Source organism: Musa acuminata, chromosome BXJ3-4 (assembly GCF_036884655.1).
Source record: "Musa acuminata AAA Group cultivar baxijiao chromosome BXJ3-4, Cavendish_Baxijiao_AAA, whole genome shotgun sequence".
Taxonomy (NCBI): domain Eukaryota; kingdom Viridiplantae; phylum Streptophyta; class Magnoliopsida; order Zingiberales; family Musaceae; genus Musa; species Musa acuminata.
In genome coordinates, this window is record NC_088352.1 from 12,758,835 (window position 1) to 12,781,608 (window position 22,774).

General features: G+C 39.1%; 3 protein-coding genes across 3 annotated transcripts; all 3 read right to left on the reverse strand.

Moving 5' to 3' along the window:
- Nucleotides 1–150: 150 nt before the first annotated feature.
- On the reverse strand, nucleotides 151–4,697 carry LOC135635145 (malate dehydrogenase, mitochondrial). Its single transcript, XM_065146025.1, has 7 exons — nucleotides 4,374–4,697; nucleotides 4,063–4,236; nucleotides 3,747–3,915; nucleotides 3,599–3,660; nucleotides 3,357–3,481; nucleotides 1,837–1,954; nucleotides 151–471 (listed from the first exon to the last, which is right to left on the reverse strand). The coding sequence occupies exons 1-7, from the start codon at nucleotides 4,626–4,628 to the stop codon at nucleotides 328–330; spliced, it is 1,047 nt and encodes a 348-aa protein (XP_065002097.1). The 5' UTR covers nucleotides 4,629–4,697; the 3' UTR covers nucleotides 151–327.
- Nucleotides 4,698–5,577: 880 nt separating this feature from the next.
- Nucleotides 5,578–10,510, reverse strand: LOC135636931 (pyruvate decarboxylase 1-like). Its single transcript, XM_065149133.1, has 7 exons — nucleotides 9,465–10,510; nucleotides 9,208–9,371; nucleotides 6,941–7,502; nucleotides 6,657–6,745; nucleotides 6,448–6,565; nucleotides 5,991–6,179; nucleotides 5,578–5,870 (listed from the first exon to the last, which is right to left on the reverse strand). Exons 1-7 carry the CDS (start codon nucleotides 9,909–9,911, stop codon nucleotides 5,700–5,702), a joined length of 1,740 nt encoding a protein of 579 aa, XP_065005205.1. The 5' UTR covers nucleotides 9,912–10,510; the 3' UTR covers nucleotides 5,578–5,699.
- Nucleotides 10,511–12,128: 1,618 nt separating this feature from the next.
- LOC103973722 (signaling peptide TAXIMIN 1) lies at nucleotides 12,129–12,948 on the reverse strand. The gene is made up of 2 exons (XM_009388365.3): nucleotides 12,568–12,948; nucleotides 12,129–12,432 (listed from the first exon to the last, which is right to left on the reverse strand). Exons 1-2 carry the CDS (start codon nucleotides 12,678–12,680, stop codon nucleotides 12,309–12,311), a joined length of 237 nt encoding a protein of 78 aa, XP_009386640.2. The 5' UTR covers nucleotides 12,681–12,948; the 3' UTR covers nucleotides 12,129–12,308.
- Nucleotides 12,949–22,774: the final 9,826 nt, after the last annotated feature.

The window sequence follows — 22,774 nt, forward strand, 5'->3', positions numbered from 1 at the left end:
AAGGTTCGTACTATGTTGGTTGAGAAGAGCGTAACCTCATCTCATAGATTTAGATTATGCATAAACAATACGCTATAAACGTGCTAAAAGAATAATTGTGATATTGGCTTACTTCATTCGAAGTCTACAGTGCATTAAATCGAAAGCATATGCTGAACACCATGTGCAATTTGTTGGTCAGTGAAATATGTTTTCATCACAGTTTGCATGCATGGCTCATTATAACAAAGTTTCAATGCCGTCATAATTAGCGACAAAAGAGAAAGAGGCCTTTTGACAAAATTTTGATGGTCGATTGTAAAGAAGTCAGAAATAAAAGGTCTTAAGCTAGTTGTCCTTTGCGAACTTGATTCCCTTCTCAATGGAGGCCTTAAGCTCAGGTTTAAGATTTTCCAATCCTTCTTTCTCATAATCAGACAGAGATGGCCCGAGCCCAAGTACTTGGTCCACTCCGTTCTTCCCGAGCCTCACCTGTAGGATGACAAAGTTTTATGCTCAAGACAATAATCAACCAGCATATACAGTAAGCAAATAAAACAAAATTAATAAAGTTAGCAAATTCAACAACACCAAATCAAATCACCCACATTAGCGGAGTCTTTCACTAGGAAAGGAAACCAAAAGTTTATGATGATAGGCGACAGGATAGAGATGCCTTTCCAGGACTAACGGTATGCAGCTGAAAGGATACATGGCTTTCCTGACTAATTTCACTAATGCAAAAAAGGACTGGAATCACCAATGCTAACTTCACTTAAATGCAATAATCTTCTGGTCAAAATCATGATCAATTCCGAAAAATATGTGGGTCATAACAATAAGATGCAACAAATTTACAAAAGAAAAAAACACACCAAGAAAGGCATGTACAGCAATTATCTTCCCAAGTATAAAGCATTCTAGTATTAGGAAATTCACAATCATGTGAGCATTCAACATTACAATAAAAGCAAGGATGAAATAAGGACCCTTATCCAACATTACAATAAAAGCAAGGATGAATAAAAAAAAAGTTTTAATTTCCTTATGATTATATTTACTTTTTTATTCATTGCTCATTTGTCAAACGATTTGTAAGCACCAGCTAGTTGGACCCATATTTTGACTCTTATTCGACACCACAAGGCTTTCCCAATAAATGATGGTTCTTTCAAATTGCACCATATATCATTAGATTAAAACACCATTATACAAGTATAAAAAGATCTGTAATTACAAGAATCCATCGGTCATAGGTAAAGCACATCAAACAAGTCATCGATCTTCCCTTTCAAAAGATGAGACTTGTAATTCAGTATACAAATATTGTCTCAATTAACATTTTAACTGCCATATACTTAAACCATATATTACAAAAGAATAACTTATATTGCACAAATTAACTAAAAAGGCAATGACATTAATCACAAGTAAATAAATACAAGGAACAGTGTACTTTCCACGCTCATCACAGCCATATCAGATGTCAGGCATAATGGCAACGGATAAGAACTAACAATATCAACTGCATATAAAGATAGAAAGGAATTCTAACAGATTCCTTAAAAATTCTAAGAAAAGCATCTGGTCTTGCAAAATATAAGATTATTCTACCCCCAAGATTTTAAACCTTGGAAATAGTTTCTTGCACAACATTATAGAAGATTCGATTTGTGACATAGTAAAAGTTGTAAAAACTAAAGGTAAGGATCTTAAGTGTATCGTTGTAGATGCTTACATCTACCTGAAAAGCTTAATGAGGATTTTCCAAATTACAAAAAAATTTAACATCATCGAACAATATTAAGAAAATTCTTCATCTATTTAGATAGTTTGGCATAAGCTTGAAAAAATCACCTTAGAAGCAAAAAATGGCAGCTCTGTGACGCTTGATTGTACAAATGAACACTCAACAATGTCAGGAACCCCATTAAGACCTTTCAAGCATGCATCTGCAAAGATAGCTCCTGCATATCTGCATCAAGATATTCATTAAGCAATGAACAACAAAATAGATGCTAACAAGACAAGTTATGTCGTGTCCAAAAATTACAGGCTTCAAGCACAAGAGTCGTAAAGATGTCCTGCTCATCCAATATTATTTCTAGTAATCTAAGAAACTATGCATTTACTATATTAGCAGCAAACAAATATGCTGCTGAAGCACAGGCATTTCGAGGGAGAGAGAGAGAGAGAGAGAGAGAGAGAGAATTGGATTTTGTTTTCAACCATTTAAAGGATATTATTGCATGTATATGGATCATGGACCAAGAGAAGTCCAGTTCCTAATGGTCCTAATACCCACCACCTTAAACACCTCCATCAAATGATCTACTTTTGAGAATGGGGCAACAAGTCACTAATATAGTGAGCCCTGAGCCCTGAATTCAAATTAATTATATTTCTAAAAGAATCCCAGAAATGATGATACCTTTAATGAACTTATGACTTGCAAGATAACAGAGTAAAAGCACTAAAATTAAGAATATCTAAAACAACAAATTATATATATAATCAATCTCCTCTAGTGTCAAACATCACATTCATTTTTTGTACGAGACCTATCAATATCCATAATTCTAAAGACAATTTTCCTTTAGTTTTTTTGATCCCTGAGATGTATATAACCTTGGGATGCTTAGATGGCATTCATTAACACTATTGTGGATGATGACTCTTCTAGTATAAAAAAGGATAATTTGACAAAGTTTTTTCTATAATATTAGAGAGCAACATAACATGTATATCAGGTATGTATAATTAAGAACACCATATCATCTGACAACCATAAGGCCAATGTATCTATTCTCCCTATTTTGATAGTCCTAGGTCTTCCACATGCTCTCTCACTATATTGAAGTTGTTATCTGACAGATTTGACTGATTCACCTGCTGCTACCAGTAAATTTAGTAATGTTCTAGTTCCAGAATTATAGAAAAGAACAAAATTTTTAATTTTAAATGGATAAAGTGTTTTGTCTGCTTATGCATCATAAGAAACAGATGCCTGTCACCATTTAGTTACAAGATATTTGATGTCTCAACAGAACGATCATAAGAAACGAAGTTAAATGTACATGAAACATCTAACATGGCTATGCAGAACTTAATAGTAAATCTCCTCGGGAATTTAGATCAAACCAAAGATCTAATTGTTCAAAAATGCAAAAACAAGATAAATATGTACAAATGTGGACTACATATCATATGGAAGAAGCAATAATAAATAAATAAATATCAAACCTAAATTTGACAGTGTTTCCAAGAAGCTAACACAATAATAAATAAATATCACATGGAATAGGCTAACATGTATTGATACATTAAAATAAAGAAGAGTCAGAACAATATAGTTGAAAAATATCCCACAGACTTACGCCATAGACAATGTTGCTGAGCCTTTTCCAGCCTTTGCCTCCACAACCTCCGTACCACCATCCTGGGTTCTCTTCGTGAGAGCCTTGATGTCCTCGGTGGCCAAATCATTACTAGCAGGAGTTGCCTGTCAACAAATTTGTTGTTAAGCATATATCTCTATTTGCTCAGACATATATAGAAGCACAAAAGATCCTAACATTCAAAAGAAAAGTTTAGAGGATCTCGAATCCACAGAAATTACCTGGGAAAACAGAGGCAAGATGGTTATGCCAGCATGCCCACCAACAACTGGAACATTAACGTCTGCAAGTAATAATTCACCGATCAATTGCAGACATTCTCTAAGCTAATAAAGAACAAAACAACTATTAGGGAAAAGAAGGCATTACCAGCTACCGGAACCTTCGCTTTCCCAGCGTAGAAAGTTTTGGCCCTGACAACATCGAGAGTAGTGACACCGAACAGCTTCTTCTCGTCATATGTTCCCGCTTTCTTGAACACCTCGGATGCAATTGGCACAGTTGAATTCACTGGGTTGCTTATCATATTAACAACAGCCTGATCCGATTAGGGGGAAAAAAAAACAACAGCAGAATCAGCTCCTCGGATGGACTAGAGAATTCCAATTAGTTGGGACAAAGGCGTGCACGGAATGGAATAGAGAGAGCAGAAAATTGTGTGGGTTGAAGCGACAGAAAGACATGCGCTGGGGCAGTACTTCGCGATGGCTGTGCAGAGCGACTTGACGATGCCGGCATTGATGTTGAAGAGATCATCACGAGTCATGCCGGGTTTCCTTGGCACGCCGGCCGGGATGATCACCACATCGGAGCCCTCGAGAGCCTTACCGAGCTGCTCCTCGCCCACATAGCCGGCGACCTGGAGATCCATCAAGAAACAGACGGAAAACCCTTAGATCTGATGAGATCCACTCACGATAAACAGGATCGAAAGGGTGAGTAGACAAAAGGGGTAAGATCTAGAAGTAGTAGAGGATGGGGGAAGGAAGAGGAGACCTGGGCGCGGGTGTTGATGTGGCCGACGTCGGCGGCGACTCCGGGGGTGCCGGCGATATCGTAGAGGGCGAGGTTGGAGACGAGGGGGTTAAGCTTCATGAGAAGGGCAAGGGGCTGGCCGATCCCGCCGGCAGCGCCGAGGATGGCAACCTTGCGCTCGGGGGCGGAGTCGGAGGAGAAGAGACGGCGGTTAGATGAGGCGGCCCCGCGGCGCCGGAGGGCGGACTCGATGGATCTGACAACGAAGCTCCTCATCGCTCCAGACCAAGGGATCGGATGGGAAGGAAATCGTAAAAGAAATTGAAAACAGCGGACGGCAATGAAATGGGAGAGGGGCCGCCCTTTTAAAGCTGAGCGACGGTTGGTTTCTGGAAGCTTCGGAGGCCTCGCTCGCTGCGAGTTCGCTTGCAGCGTGGAAAGTTACAGTTTACAGCTGTTGAAGAACGAAGCGAGACCGACCGCATGCTACATCTTGTGCACAATGTAATATCTACATATCCTTAATTAACCTATATATATATATATATATATATAATGTAAAGGTGCTATTTCTTCTTCGACGTACATTTATTTTCAGTTCAGTCTAAATTACTGGGCATTGATCGACATGTAATTATTATGCGAATGCGGTCACAAGATGGAACCTTTGAGAGTCCTCGACGTTTCCGTGAAGAAGCAGCTGACATGTCCGGCACAAATCCGCGGGTGGGTTGGCTCTGCCAACTCACGGTTGAGTCGTAAGTCCGAGGCCGGGAAAAGAGTCGGATTCTGATGCAATCATCGTAGTACGTAAGGCATGACGTCATTATTTTTTCTCTAAATGAGAGAGAGAGAGAGAGAGAGAGAGAGAGGTTGGGCTGGCTTCGAGTGCATCATGGACTTGCATCCATTATTACCGATTTGTATCGGTGGAGGAAGTCGCAGTCGAGGTGGGGAAACCAATGAACAAACCAGTAGTTGTGGCCAGGAAAAGCAAGCAGAGGTTTGAGGCCAGCATTAGTGGTCACGGCAAAGGGGACGAATAATTGTGATGGTGCAGAAACAACAGCTCAGATTAAAAGTCGAAGAATATTCCGTCCATGAGAAGGAGAATTGAAGTATAAAAACCACTTGGAACGCAACCGGTTGCTGATGCATCCCAAAGTAACGAACATCCCAGGAGATGGCCAACTAGAATCGACGGCTGATATGCAACTCAAACACGAAATGGAATGCTACTTTCCAATTGCAACAGATAATTTATTTGGTTTTCCTTATTACGACATTGGGATATCAGCATAGTACTTGTCAGTCATCGACTCTTATCGTTGTTTCATACAAATTTCTCTACTGTGGGTTAGGTGGGCGACTGTTGGCGGACGAGACCCTCGATCCCCATTCCAGTAGCTCCTTACTCGTATCATCTTTATGCACAATTACCTCAAGGAAGCATAAGCTATCCTTCATTTCTCCTGTGGCTTTGGCGACGGCCTCTTCTAATTCTTCCTCGGTCCTCACCTACAATAATTAGTTTACCGCAGAATTTTCTTTGTCAACCTCACACCATAAACATGGTAAAAAAACCTTAGTACCAAAGAGGCATAAAAACAGTCAACCATTTTGTCATCACAAACTCACCTTGCAAGTCCAACATTTGCCTTCCCCATTGTTAATGGCGTCGACAAATCCAGTGTAGTTCCAGTTCTTAATCACATTGTAAGGCCCATCATGGATCTCTACTTCGATGGTATATCCACCATTATTGATGAGAAATATAATGCTTCGCTGCCCATGCCGGATCATTGTTGATACATCTTGAGCTGTAACCTATAGAATGAAGGAAATAATTAACCGGTGACTACTGAATGAGCAAATGGACCATATTTCCTCAAAACTTCTTTTGACCACATAGGAACAAATACTAGGTGGACAATAAGAGCCCAAATTGTAAATACCACTAACCCAGAAAGAAGAAAGACCCCACTCGTTAAAAAGACAATCCTAATGCAAAAGCAAGTTTAGCCATCAACTTTTTTGTTATCAAAAACCTTTTTTTCTCACATGGACCATGCAGGTAGTCACTCTCTCACTTTACCTGGAAACTTCCATCCCCTATGCAAGCAATAACACGCCTTTCCTTAGCAGCCTGAGCATATCCAAGAGTGGCACCAACTGACCATCCAATAGATCCATACTGCATTTGGAACTCATACCTGTGTAATTTGCCTTTTAGTCAAGCCATTTGGTGACTTATAATCGGGAGATATGACAATTAGCAACAACCTAACCATAAAACTCACTTACCCACAGTTCTCTGGCAAGCGAAGCTTTTGGCAATTGAACCATGAATCGCCAGTCTCTGCAATAACAGTCGTCCCTCCACTCAGCATATCCTGTTTGACAAGAAAGAAAAAGTAATGAGATCAATTGCACAAATGGAACAAGCAGTCCAATGTCAAACCTAGTAGGAGTTACAAGTTTCTTGTGAGCAAAGAGGGTAAAGAGAAAAGGTGCTTTTCAACCATGTTAAAGGAAAATAAATTGGATGAATAAAAAGTTAGTAGCAAGAGCAATGATTGAAGGCATGCCTGAATGTGCTTAAAAAGTATATTGACCCTTAAAGGTTCATCATTCTCTCGTTTGAGAGGCCTACTGGGTGGGACATAGATCCGGTGGTAGTTTTCCAAGGCAGTAGTGTTCTTCTTGAGCTTCCGAGATAGTGCAGTCAAGAAATCCGCCATGAAAACCCAACCAAAGGAAGGGCCGTTACCAATAAAAACTCGGTTGGGTTGTGCAATCACTGCTTTTTCTTTCTTAATCAGTAATGAGTAGCCCACGGAGCTATAATCATTAAATATCGGGCCAACAAAGATGTATGCATCAGCTGATTCCACAATCTCACCACAGAAGTTGGTGCTAACTGCACCCCAATAAGTACCAATGAAATGAGGATGGTGCTCGGGTACCATCCCTTTAGCTGACGGCATAATAGCTATTGGATACCCGCATGCATCTGCTAGCTCCACGAAGGCCTGATGGGCTTTTGCCACCCTCAGTTTTGGACCTGCAACTAAAACTGGCTTCACAGCCTTGTTCAAAAATTGTGCCGTTGCCTCCACAGCAGCCTCTAGTCCCAATTGATTGCTCACCCTGCAAAGGATACAAGTCTGTCATTTCCAAACACAAATACTAGAGATACCCTTGAAGTTGCAGTTATTCTTTTTTTATCTCACAAAATAATGCATTACAGAGACCATATGTAGGATGTCACTCGCTGATCTTTAGAGATAGCATGAGCCCACTAAGTACACAAGATGTCACATGATCAACTTAATAGATATGACAGTACGTTCATCACTACCTATGATAACAAAACCATACGACAGACATTATAATCAAGTATCCAGACCATAACTGTTAGCTGCACGACATTGGCTATCCAATCTCCATTGTACCGACTTTACAAGTATGCACTTGTTGTATAACAATAGTGCAAGAATTTTAAGTGAAAAAAAAGATTTTGGGTTTTCAAAGTGTCAATATATCAGTTCTACTCAGGGCTCATTTATTGTTTTCCTACATAGATCATTTAAAATAATAGGAACAGCATTATGTAGTTAAATTGAGGTGACACTAGCGGACTGATAAAAAGAATTTAGTTCTGTTCTGACCCTACACAGTTTCCATCACTAGAATTCCACAACCAACGATTGACAGTATCAGAATAAACATATAAAAAAACTTTACAAAAATTGAGAGAAGAAATTGATGAATCATTGCCCACATTTAGCATATTTAAAATGATATTAACAACATGCATAAAAGATTGACTTCCTATACATCTTTAGTTTCCAGTTTTTCACAATTAGTAAGTGATTAGATTCAGTAATATACAAGTAAAAAATAGATATTTCATTTTGATCTGATTCATGATCATTTCCTAATCTCAATAAACCTCCAAATCAGACACTGAGTGAACTTACAGGGGTCAAACAATTATATTCTTCAGCAGTTTTACACAAAAAAGGAAAACTTCTTTACTTTACAGAGTGGTATCTGCAATATATGTAAAATATCCAACTTAAACTATACTGCATAACTTCTGACCTATTTGATTTTACGAAAAGGAAAAACCACACAACAAAGATATGTTTTTCTTTACCTGTAACTGGAGATTCTTATTAGAATTATTAGCCATTGTACTTATGGAAGATTCTTACGACATCAGCAATACCTTCATACTGTTGACTACATGTTCGTTTTCCAAAGTATATTGGTTATCAACAGATATTAATAATACAACTGACACTCAAATTCAAATAAAACCTGAATCTGAGTATGACTGGTTCTACCGATGACTAACTAAACCATTCTTAGCTATCAATAAACAAACATACATGCACAGAACAGAAACTTATTGCACAATTTGCAAAGAGCTCAAGACCCTATATATCAACCATCTTAGTTTTCATTGCGACTCCATAAAAGAACTGAACTTATAGTACTCTTCTCATGGCGTAGTGTTGTGGTTGTATCAGGCATGCTTGTTTGCAGATTGATAATGAATCAAATGTAGGAATGAACCCAAGAAAGAAGATCAACAGATCAAAAGTAAACAAAGAAAAAACTCAATGCCACTTACAACTACAAGGATTCCATATATAACCTTCTTAAAGGAATAATATTTGGTCCAACATCATCTGTATGCTTAAAATCGTAAAGAAGTGACAGTTGTTTCGCTTCGATCATACTGATTGAACGCAATAAAAATAAGACTGTTCCGCCACATAAATTAACATTTCTATATACACACAACAACACAAATAACAGAGAGATCAAGCTAAAGAAGACCTACTTGGGCGTGAGAAAGTAAGGAACCGGCTCATTCACGAAGGTAGGGTGCGGTATCCCAGGCAAGTTGCAGCTGATGCTGATATACACTGGCTTGCTCTCCTTCAAAGCTGTCGAGATCGCGGTATCGATCATTTCGTGAGCATCATCCATATGGTTGACCACCGCCTAGAAAATACGAGCACATAAACAAGCAGTCCCATCAGTTCCACGCATTTGCTTTATGAGATCTCAGCAACCAGAAGAAGCAGAAAGAACAACCTGGTGGCAAGTGACGGTCTGGAAGCAGCGGAGCTCCTGGGAGAAGTCGGGGAGCCCGATGGTGTGGTGGAGGATGCGGTTGGTGCCGTAGTCGTTGGAGTTGGGCCCGCCCACGATGCAGATGATGGGAAGGTTCTCGCTGTAGGATCCGGCGATGGCGTTGATGACGCTGAGGCCGCCGACGGTAAACGTGACGACGCAGGCGCCGACGCCGCTGGCGCGGGCGTAGCCGTCGGCGGCGTAGCCGGCGTTGAGCTCGTTGCAGCAGCCCACCAGGTTGAGCTGGGGCTCAGCTATGAGGTGGTCGAGCAGCGTGAGGTTGAAGTCGCCGGGGACGGCGAACACGTCCCGGACGCCGACCTGCACCAGCCGGCGGGCCAGGTGCCGTCCCAGTGTCCCGGGGCTCCGCCGCCCGGCTCGGCCTCCGTTGTCCAGTCCGTCCTGCATTTGCCGGTAGTTGCGGTGGGAGCAGAGAAGGTGTTTGCTTGTTTGTTTGTTAGAGGTGTCGCTCGCCGGTTGTGATGTGGGAGGGATGCGGGGAGTCGAGCAAGGTTCTTATTTACAAGCAAGTAGAGGAAGAGGAGGGCGAGGAGAAGAGCGGACGGGGTGGGAAATCAGTGGTCTCACAGCAGGAACACGGGATGGGGTACGGGAAAACTGGGGTCCGAAAGCAGGAACACGCACTGTGATACCGGAGAACCCAAACCAGGGGCAAACTATGTATGCATTTGGGGACTTTGGGAATATCCATCCGACGCGTCGTCTAGAAGCGAACTAATAAGCTTACAAACTACACAGCGTTAGGTGACAGATATACTTCAATTATACAGAAGCGATTATAAACTAGATTATCCACGAGCACGTGGGTGCGCACCTGACGAAGCCAACCGCAGGCAATAAAATAACAAGGCTGAGGAAAGAGAAATGCAAACCGGTCTTTGCTCGCGGAAGCAGGTAATTGTTAGCCGTCGGATGGAATAGTCTTACGACGTCTCCTCCTTCACTTCCAAGTGTTAATACTTTTCAACGACTTTCGCAGGCATCCGGCGGCGAACACATCAGCAGAATGCAGCTCTCCGGTTTCATTCATTTGCAGGTGGACGTTTGTGTTGTTTGGGAGGGGAGGGAGGGAGGGAGCGAGCGAGCTGTGTACTACGTGCCACACCAACGCAAAGCTTGCAGGGCCATCTCAGCCAGCCGCTTCGTCCGCGATCGAATCGCCGCCGTCCTGATGTCTGTGGTCTGCGTGTACCAATAGCTGGGCGACTGGCGGCTCCTTTTGATTATCCCTAAAAACAGATGGATGGGAGGACCTGTTGGCCACATCTCGGATTCCTGCCCATGCAATTTTCTTTTTTTTTTTGGACTGCAGATTGGATTCTTGGTTATGATGATTGTGATGGTCGCCCGAGGTTTGTACAGGGAGGGTGGAATAGAGGTGGCCAAGCAACCTATGGGTGCGCGCGGCTGGAGAAGCCAGGTCAAAGACGGAAGTGACTTATTTACAAAGGGCACCGGCGACTTTTTCTTTACTACTTTTAATTTTTTATTTTTTTTAAGATCATACCTTTTTACGTTATTTGACTCTTAAGAAAATACAAAAAATTTTTTACCATGTGAGTAAATACTTTTTTTTAGTGCTTTCAAATTTTTATTTTTTTTTAAGGTCATACCTTTTTACGTTATTCGACTCTTGAGAAAATATAAAAATTCTTTCTACCACGTGAGTAAATGTACTTTCTCTTGACGAGGATGAAAGTCATGTTGACCTGATGATCGTTGATTATAATTTATTTTATAGGAAGTACATGACTTGTTTCCATTTCAAGGAATGTAAATACATAGATTCGATTGAAATAGTTGTTCTCTTTTCATTTTTCTAGTACTATATATATATATATATATGCAAATTAGATCTTTGTTTTTTGCATCTAGGAACCAAATTGCATGGCAACACCACCGTTGAAACGTGCGATGATAATGAAATGAATATATTATTTAGTTTAATTATAATTAAAAATATAAAGCATTACAATCGCTGGCATCTACTATAACCATGTAATTGAATTATCGAATATTGGTCTTGTTTTTAAGTGGCAGCAATGGGTTTGGGGAAAGAAATCATACCATCCATATCATTGCTCCCTGAGGCTAAAAGCATCATATCGTTCTGCCTTGGCTTTGGCAAATAAAAGAGAGGAGCATCTTTTTGAGAGACGTTATACTCTTATATTAGTGATTCGCAACACAAGGCTGCCTTACCTTCACACAATGTGTCGATCAATTGGAATGGTCAAGTGAAAGTGACTTTGGACAATTATACACGAAAGACGAAAGCTATCGATCATGTAATTCTAATCCTCCGGAGGTGAATCTGATGGCACGGCCGAACGATGGATGCTCTTTACATATTCTTCTCTTCTATGAGAATACTAGCGATATCATCATGGCACCAAGGGGACACGTCTATCCCCTCTTCTGCCCTCTGCCCGTGAAACAGTTAATCCCAATACAGAATCCGTGGGTTCGGCTTCTTTTTTAATCTAAATAAATAACCTGAGAAGAAGAAGAAGAAGAAGAAGAAGAAGAAGAAGAATTTTGACATATAGCATGCATATGTAGTGGTTGTGTTTTGAGACGCAGGAGGAAACCCAAAAGCATCGATGAATCCAAGCAAAAAGGGCGAGTATCCGATGAATGATTATAAGAAACATCACATGGAAGACGAATCAACATCTGCAGCAAACACGGATCAATCCTCCTCCTCCTCCACCTCTCTCTGTGTATTATGAATCTTCTGAAGCACAACATCCGTCTTATGGAGGACCGAACTATCAAAGAATACTAGCAGGGGATCTGGGAAGTGAACCACCTCATGACATGGAGCGGCGCCTTGATGAGCTCGATGGCGAACTCCACCAGGATGGTCACGCACAGGCAGCAGGGGCAGATGCACGACAGCAGTAACCTGCAATTGCACTCCCACACGATTGAATAATAAGAAGAAGAAGAAAACAGGAGTCCCCTCGATTGGCTGTCACCACAGATCCGAAGAACTATATCCATCTAAAAGGCGAGGAAAGGAGCAGGGATGTTGACATACCCGACGATCCAGACGGCGGCGCCGACGATGGAGATGAGGAGGGAAAGAAAGGCGAAGGGGAGGCCCAGCAGCCAGCCCAGCGGCCGGCACTCGCAGTCGCACTCGCAGCACATCCTTCTTCTTCCTCTATTCCTTTCTTTCTCGTTCTCGTCGCCGCCGCAAAGGAGCCCTTCTCCCTCTGGTTCGCGTTTCGGGAATTGCCAAGCGGAGGAGGAGATGGTTTGCTTGCTTAAAGCAGACGAGATAGGTTAGGACGAGGAAGGAAGGCAGCGGGGTGAGTGGAGGATTGGGCCAGTCGCTCGCAGAGAGAGGCTTCTCTGGGAAGGTTGGGTTCGGTGGGGTGGCAAGTCAAAAAGAAAAAAAAAGGATTCCAGAGCCGGTGAACTTGCACGACGCGCGTGTAATTTATGACCCCCACTGTTTTGTCTTCTTTCGCTGCGGACGCAACTCGCTGCTCCACTCCGCAGACCCTTCCTTTATTGTCACGGTGGAATTGGTTGACGTGACGGGCCACCACGTGGTCGGTGGTCCATCTCGGCGACGGAAGATTCGCGTCACATACGATCCAATCGTTCGGCCCAGTTGCGGTCGCATGTCTCACCCGTCGCACGAAGCAGGGGGAGACGTATCGTCATTGGTTGACAACGTTGGTACGGCATCACTCGCGGAAAAATATCATACTTCATTCCCTGGTTCGTGGCTCAGCTTGGACAAATGACTTGACGAGATCCATGAGGAGGCGGCCTTGTCTGGAGTCCGGGACGGCGTGACTGGTATTTACGGTGCTCATGTCACGAGGCCGGCCCAATTTTCATTTGCGGCGAATAAATTATGAGAGAGAATATAAAAAATTCTGGGTATATATATAGAAATGAAATGAAATGAATTCGACGATAGAAGTTGTTTAAGGATTTTGTCGTGCAGTGCCAGACGTTGCGATGGTTGAATTCGACGATAAAAACTTTTTTCGTACCACCACATCACACTTCAACGCTACAACCAATTTATGTACTTGTTGAAGTCTACTTTGTATGTTGTATGGTGTATTTTAATTTTAGATAAATCCCTGCAAGTCAATCGAATCAATAGAATGTTGGTATCCAAACAAAGGGAATAGGTCCCTTAAGCCTTGGCTGTTGTTATACATAGGCGGTGCAAACCAGGTGAGATTGAACCACAATTCAAATATAACACTTGTGAAGAAGAAATGTTTCATCCTAACTTTTATTATCGGACGGACATTACTAATCTTCGAGGCTTCCCCAATAATCAAGTAATAATTAATTTTTTTAAAAAAATTATGATTCGGGGTGATATCGATAATATTTCTCAATAAATAATACTACAAGATAGTACCACAAGTTAAATATTATTTGGGAAGACGATATCCTCCATGATCGGAGGTAAAACACAATTGAAGAAAAAAATTAAAGTCTCGTATCTAGTGTGTATTAGAAGTCAAACAAAAAAACATAAACAATGAGTTATATGAGCGATGAACCAACTAAGTAACTTATAGCTCGAATCTAGTCGGGATGAAGTACGTAATCCGCATGCAGTCTAGGAGCTTTGGGGTCATTACCAAGTCCTAATCATATGAGTTTCATCGACTCTAAATCTCGAAGGATATTCTGGTTTACTTGGATCTACTCCATTGATGAGGGGAAGGCTGAAACTTCCTTCACCCATGAGCTATCTAAGGATGGAGCACCTATCCTCTCGGTCATTTGATAGCTATCATATCGTAAAGAATTTATGTGAGAAAAAAAAGACATCCTAACCTATAGAGGTAAAAAAATGCTTCAAAACAGAGGTGCTAGAGAGTCGGCACACACGGAGGTCGTGACCCAAGAGAACCAACTTGCCTTGTAGAGAAAGACCAAGGCTAAAAAGAGGAAGCTTCTAAGGGGATCACGGAGACCTAAATGAGAGAATTAGCCTCATATGTCATGACTAAGGGGGATTTATAAGGTGGGAACTAACATCTCACCTCCCACGTTAAAATCAAATGTCATTTCAAGTTGAATTCGAAGAGATGCTAATTAATGATAGTATATTAGGAAGAGAGGTTATTAATGATGGTAACACCCTAACTCCCTAATTAATTATGATATTATGGTATCTTAGAAAGGGAACGAAGTGAACCTCCCTCGAAAGTGAGGGCAATTCCAACCCTCTAAGGGATACCTCAAAAAACACAAATATGCTTGATGTGTGTTAGATAACCCATTAAAAATGTGGCCAAAGTGCGTGAGTCCAGAAACTTAACTCATGAGAAGAAATTCATCATGAAAAGAGGCACAAATGAAAATGTGCCAAGATTCATAAGTTGAAAAAACTCGACTCTTATGAGAAAAAACTCATTATAATGAGAGGCACAAATGAAAATGTTCCAAGATTCATAAGTTGAAAAAACTCGACTCTTATGAGAAAAAACTCATTATAACGAGAGGCACAAATAAAAATGTGCCCAAAGTACATAAGTTAAAAAAATCCAACTCTCATAAGAAGAAACCTGTTATAACAGGAGTACAAATAAAAAGGTATATTAGCTCGAAAAACTTGACCCTTATGAGAAGAAACTTGCATGGCAAGATACATAAATGAAAATATGCTTGAGATGTGTCAGTAGAAAAAACCTAACCCCCATGAGAAGAAAATCATCATAGCATGAGACACAATGGAAAAAGTGCTCGAGGTAGGGAGGTTGGGCGTCGACCCTTTCTCACCTGCGGTAGAGAGGTCCAATACTGACTCTTTCTATAACCGAGGTGGGGAGCACCCAACTCCTTCTTTGCCCAAGGTGAGGAGGTTGGGTGTCGACCACCATGTTGTTAAGGATGGGTGCCTCAACCCCTTCTCTACCTGAGGTGGGGAGGTCAAACACCCCGATCCCCTTTTGAGTGTTTCTAAAGTATATTGGTTAGACACTCATACTCTTGCCCTCAAAGAAGCTATCAAAAAAGTATAAAAAAAAATATGTTAGATGAGCCAAATATCATGCCTTAAGATCGTTACTAAAGAGCTTCTAAAACCTATCTTGTGGGAGATAAATGATAGAGAGGATATCATCGATAAATTATCATCTGACACATGACCTTCGTATAATATTTAGTTTAGAAAAAAAAGATAAAAACTTTCTCCCATTAGTTTAGCCACGTAGACATAGGCCCAAGTAGATAGTTATAGGCTATCTCCACCCTTGTTGTCTACATAGACAAATGACTAAATTGAGATTGTTAGAGGCAGCGAAAAGACTACCTCCTCATATGATATTCCACATAATATTTCGTCCCTTTATTATTATTATTAGACATAAATAAATTACTGTTAATATAGTTACAAAGGAGGGTCATGATGATACTATCTATATTAGGTTACTAGCTTATGTGTTGAAGGGATCAAGTTGAGAAATCTCTCTAACTTCGGTCTTCATGCATGTGATATGTCAAAAGCTCGATATTTTCATCTCAGACGCATTTACAACTGCAAAGAATCTTTATTATAATTAACTAAGTTTCGTTGTTATGATATTAGCTTTGGAGAGATATTAACTATTAAATCTCATATTTTGATGATGAAACCACTTGATATGTGTTTATGATTTAATCTGTGTTTTGAGTGACGTAGGATACTTCAATCAAGATGAGACAATTAAAGTAGGAAAATCATGATGTGCCGGAGGAACATGTCAGAAGATTGGACGTCGGGCCGGTGGATCGGTCGACGTATCGACAAAAGGCTTCGGGCCATGGATTCGGGCATCGGGCCAAGAAGAGCGAGTATTGCGCCAAGGATATCGGAGTTGCGGAGTTAACTAGCCGATTGGGCAATAGGCCATAAGAGAGGATGATGCACTAAGAATCAGACAAAGCGTCGAGGGACCAATGACATGCCAAACAACTTGATTGCTTAGGAGTAATTGTCTAGATAGAAGTTTTGCTTTACTTATGCAGGATTAACTACGATAGCTTGAAGACATAAAGCAAGTCTACCGGAGTCAAGTTCGATGGGTGTTTGAGAGTTCGAAGATTCGTCAAAGATGCTACCGGAACCAACCGAGAAGAAATCGGGGACTTGTCGGAGTTTTTGGAAGTCCACCGAAGAGATCGTCGGAGGTTCGCGGAGATCACCGAGAAGGCTCGGCTACTCACTGAACTCACCACAAGATCGGGAGCCTACTGGAAGTCCGCTAGAAGATCACTGGAAAGCTCGTCGGAAGGAGACTCGACGTTTGCCGATTGAAAACTTGCTTAGGGCTATGTTTTCAGTTGCGTAGTTTACATGTAATTAGGGTTAGGATTAAGGGATAATCCTATATCCTGGTTAGGGGCCAACTGAGCCCGATATTACCTAGTTTTGGCTAGATTTGAAGCCCATCTAGTGACCCATAGGACCGGGCGATGGAACTACCGGACTGGGCGATGGCACCGCCCAAAACCCGAGGATCAGGCAGTGGTACCACCAGATTGAGCGGTGCCATTGCCCAACACCCGAGAGGTCCGACGGTGGCACCGCCAGTACACTATCAGTGTCATATACTGACAGGCGATGGCACCGCCACTGATAGGCGGTGGCACCTCCAATATCGGGAACCCAAGAGAATTCAAAAATTGGAGCCCAAATTTGAATCACTTGGGGCCTATAAATACCCCTCAATTCTCAGCAAAGAATACAACCTTTGAGAAATTAGAGATTGAGATAAAGCCTTAACAAAGTCTTTAGCAAGTCTTGTTTTCAATTGCTTGAGTGTTCACCTCCTTCTTTCTCATTGAAAATTTGTAAAAGTGTAAACCACTTGTAAAAGGTTGTAAGAGGGGTATTTATCCTTCCCCTTCAAAGTGATTTGCTAGTGGAAGTTGGGAGCCTCATTGAAGAAGGTTTCGCAAGTGGATGTAGGTCATTTTGACCGAACCACTTTAAATTAGTGTGTTCCTTGAATGTGTGAGTATTTACTTTTCTGAAACCGTTATTTACATAGCAGCAAGCTTCCAGTTTTATCTTCTCACTTTACTCGAGCTACTTTCACCAAGTCATTCATTGTTAAATCGAAATCTCTACGCATTTACGAAATCGTTTTCAAACTTATGAGTTTTAATCCGCTACACTAATTCACCCCCCCCTCTTATTGCCGCTCCGATCCTAACAATTGGTATCAAAGCCACGGTTTTCTGCTTTGGTTTAACATCCAAATAGAAATGACTCTTTTCGGCCTTCAAGAGGATTACTCTCTCATTCGTCCTCCCTTTTTCAATGGGACGGACTACACTTGTTGGAAAACTCAAATGAGAGTTTTCTTACTTTCTTTGGATTTGAATTTATGGCACATAGTCGAAAATGGATTGGAAATGTCTTCTCTTCCAATGAACTATTGGAATGATTTAGAGAAGAAGATGTTTTCTCCAAATGCAAAGGCTATGAATACCTTATATTGTGCACTTGACAAAAAATGAATTTAATCGTGTTTCGAATTGTGATCCGGCTTTTGATATTTGGAGAACTCTTGAGGTCACTCATGAAGGCACTATCCGAGTGAAAGAGTCCAAAATCAACATTCTTGTGCATTCTTACGAACTTTTCCGGATGAAACCAAGTGAGTCCATCGGAGGCATATATACCCGTTTCACGGATGTCATCAATGGACTTAAAGCTCTTGGTAAAGATTTTTCTAACTTTGAACTAGTAACTAAAATTTTAAAATCCCTTCCAGAGAGTTGGGATCCAAAAATTATGGCCATTCAAGAGGCCAAGAACCTTAAGACATTTTCTCTCGAAGAACTAATTGGGTCTTTAATGACCTACGAAATGAACAATGTGACAAAAAAGGAACTCGAGAACAACCTTCCAAAGGACATGAAGGATTTGGGACATAGAACACATGAAGACCACTCGAACATAAGCTCAAATGATGATGAACTTAAACTACAAATGAAACAAAAATTAAAAAGTAAAAAGAATGGAATTACTTGCTTTGAACGCAAGAAGAACAAAAATTGAGATGAATTGAACTCTTCCGAAGAGAAGAAAATCAAGAAAGGCAACGTGGCAAACTACGCTTTAACGACTTTCCATGATGAGGTAATCAAAATCCCCCTAACTTATTTTGAAATTACATAATACTTTTCATAAGTTATTTTTAATTTAGTTTAGGATTAATTTTTTTGAAAATTACATGTTTAATAATTTAATGTTTAAAAATAAAAATATAATAAAATGTTAAATATAAATCTTATGTATGTGCTTGAGAAGTAAGAATGTATATTTTGATGATTTACGATTTTGATTGAAACCATGCTTGATGTCTTAATGAAAATATTGAGAAGTTTAAAATCATGCTTAATAATGATGCATGACTTTTGAATGAAAGGCTTGATGATCTTTTCGAACCTTGTCTTTGGTAGTCAAACATGACGTATGATTTTGACTTAAGAACAAAATTTGAGCATGCTAATATAAAGTCAATCACATAAATTAAAACTAAAGAAGTTTTTGTTATCTATAAGAATTATTCAAAATTATGTTCAATGAAACCAATGCAAAATGATGGAATGAAAATATTGAAATTTTGATACTATGATTTGATGATTTTATGCATGAGATTGTAAAGTTATACATAATAATTTTTGTGGTTTATTGATCTTGATGGTTTTTATGACAAAATTCATTTTTCGATCCTAAATGTTGATGCACATATTTATCTAGCATAAATGAAATAAATGACATGAATTTAAATAACTAAAAAGAGAAAAGCATTGTTCTTGAAAATTATTTTTCTCCATCTTATTGATTTATATGAATCTCTTGAAAATGATTTTGATTTGATGATTTAAATTTGAAATGAGTTATATCAAAATCATGATATTGATTTGACAAATCAAATGGGATAAAAACGAATGATGATTTTTCTCTTGAATATAACTTGTAATATTTTTTATAAATTATCATATTGATTTCTCGATACATGAAATTTTTCCATGAATCAAAATTCTTTCATGATGTGATTCGTCTTGGTATTCACTAAAAATGATTTATTCAAATTAACCTATGCTACTCGACATCTTGATAATTTATGACTTGAATTTTATTATGTAAAATTTCTTGCATTCATGAAATGTATATTTCATCACCAAAATTCTCTTGATATTTTGAATAATGTATGAAATACAAATGAGAAGTTAATGATCATGCATGATAGGATGTAATGAACTTTGACATTTAGATACCATCATTTGAAAAGCTATGATCATGTTTCCAAAATAATGTATCATAAATGCTTGAATATCATATATAATATGCTCATAATGATGATTGAGTTATTTGTATAAAAATGAAAGATATAGTTTTGAAATTGTGCATGTTTGAATTTGAAAATATGATGATGCATAATGATGAAATTGTGTAATGAAAATATTAAACATTTTGAAACCATGTTTTAGTGTCATGCATAATGATCATGCTTAATAAATTTTGAAATTATGCATGATGAATCTTGCGATTTATGGATTATTGATTTTTACCATAATGAAAGTGCCTTATTGATCTTTGTTGTAATAAATCTTATACTTTTGATTTTAAACATGATACATATTTTTATTTGACATAAATGAAACAAAATCATATGTTTTGAAACAACCAAAAAGAGGAAAACATTCTTCTTGAAAATTATTTTGCTCTATCTTATTGATTTTGATGAATCTATTTGTATCATCTTTGTGAATATCTTGGATTTTGATAATGATTTTGATGATTTAAATTTGAATAATTTTTTATCGAAATTATGATCTTGATCTCTTAAAATTTATAACATAAAATCCTTTATGAATCATGATTTCTTACTCTTTATTCTCTTACATTTTGAGAAAATTTTCAATATGAATTGAAATCTTTTTCTCTTGTGTTTCTTTTTGTGATTTACTAAAGGGAATATCTTTTTAAAAATTCTTGACTTAAAATTTTATTTGAAAATCTCTTATTATTTGATCTCCTAAGTTCTCTCTTTGAATATTTAAAGAGGAGCATTTTATAGATGAATCATGATTTTAATGATTGAATATTTGATATGCATGAATTGAGATCTTGCTCTACTACTATTTTTTTCTATTAACAAAAAAGAAGACTAGTTATAATAAACTATGATATGCTATATGAATTTTATTACATTCATGAAGTAATGTCTCATCACCAATTTTTGTTTATATTCTTTCATGTGATGATATGAATGTATGAAACATTTATGATATGATTTTTTATACAATTCCATGTATTCATGAAATATTTATCTCATCACCCAATTAATTCCTCTTGATAATCCTAATGTGATGAAATAAAATTATGCATGAAATACAAATGGGGAGAAGTTTTGATCATGCATGGTAGGATGCAATTTGATAAATTAATACCATCATGATTTGAAACATTTATGATTTGAAATTATGCATGCAATTACTTTTTATTGTGATGATATATGCATATAATGTGTATCATGAATGCTCTAAATGATGAATGCTTGGTATCATGATCAAAATATTGATAAATGCTATGATTTATTACCAAAATGATGTATCATGTATGATATGCCCATAGTGATTAATTTATTTGTATAATGTATGAAGTAAGGATACAAATGTAAAGTTTTGAAGTTGTGCATATTTTAATTTGAAAACATAATGATGCACAAATAAGATTGATACTTACCTTTGTCATGATTTAGAAATTAATGTAAAGGGTCTTCCATTCTTTTTGACAATAACAAAGGGGGAGATAGCTAGTTTGCACAAGACAAGAAGCAAAAATTACAAATGTACATATCGCAAAAAGGGGAAAACTTATTAGTTTTCTCAAATCAAAAGCAAGAAATGCTATCTTGTAATCTCAAGCAAAAGTGCTATCTTGCAAATCTCAAAGAAGTAATATGTGCCAAGTTACATATTTTGAAAAGAGGCAAAATAGTCCATCTTGCACATCTTTTTGCTAACTTTTTATGTGTAAAAGTTGATAACTTGCATACTATAAATTTGCATACCAAATGTGCAATCTTGCCTTATCTCAAAAAGCAAAACATGTTAAATTGCACATCTAGCAAACTTGCGTATTTCAAGAAGCAAGGGATGCTTTCTTGAACATCTCAAAACTGCTAGCTTGCATGTTCTAAAAGTATTGTAAAATTTGCTAGCTTGTATGTTGTAGTAATTGTTATCATACTACCTTGCATATCGATGATAATAACAAAATTACATGATGATAAAACTAGGAGATTATATTAATTATGCAATGTGTTGAATTTGGATATTTCAAAAACTTGCAACTTGCACATTGCAATAGGAAGCAAGAATCATGAGCTTACACAAGAAAGCTATCTTGCATTTGCTTTCGAAATTTTTTTGCTAGCTTGCATGTAGCAAAACTTGTGTTGGGAAATCATAGGGGGCGACATCATATGCGCAGCGGAAGAACAAGAAAACAAAAATCCCCGATTCCCAAAAAGATGTTCATCGTCGTGCGAAGATTGGTGCGCAAAATCCGCAAAAAACACAAAACTGCGTATAGAGATTGTGTTACCTAGGGAGATCGTATATCCCTGTTTCCTTGCAGATCCTTAGGAGAGGGTGAAGGAGGTCAAGCGTCCTCCTCTCTAGCGGTGATCCACACAGCAGGGTTGCGACGACGCTCCTCAAAACTCCAGGCCTACTCTGAGGGGGAGAGGGAGAGGAGAATAGGAAGGGCAAGCAAAGACTCTAGCCTATGAGGCTGTGAATCCCTCCTATTTATAGAGATCCCGTGTCAAAACCCTAATGGGTCCTTTCCCTAGTGGGTATTGGATCTGCATCCAATAAGACAAGGGCTCCGTCGGATATCTCATATCCGAACCTCTACTCATCGCAATGCCTACCATATGTGTGTGACCCTCTAGGCCCAATATCGAGCTGGCCGTGAGTCATACCTGTCAGAACTCCTTCTGACTGAGTGAATTATTATCTCTGTAATAATTCACTCGACTCATCGACTACGGAAGTACTAGGCCACTACGCCGTAGTCCCCAGACGATACAGGGGAATCCAATCCATTGGACCTGTTTGTCCTCAGTTACCATGTACCTATAGTCCCTCATCCATCTAATATCCCAGAGACCGTATATCGAGCATGGTGCTGTCAGACCCATACAGTTTCTACTCGAGTCTCGCTCTAATCGGATTCTCCCGGAGAACTC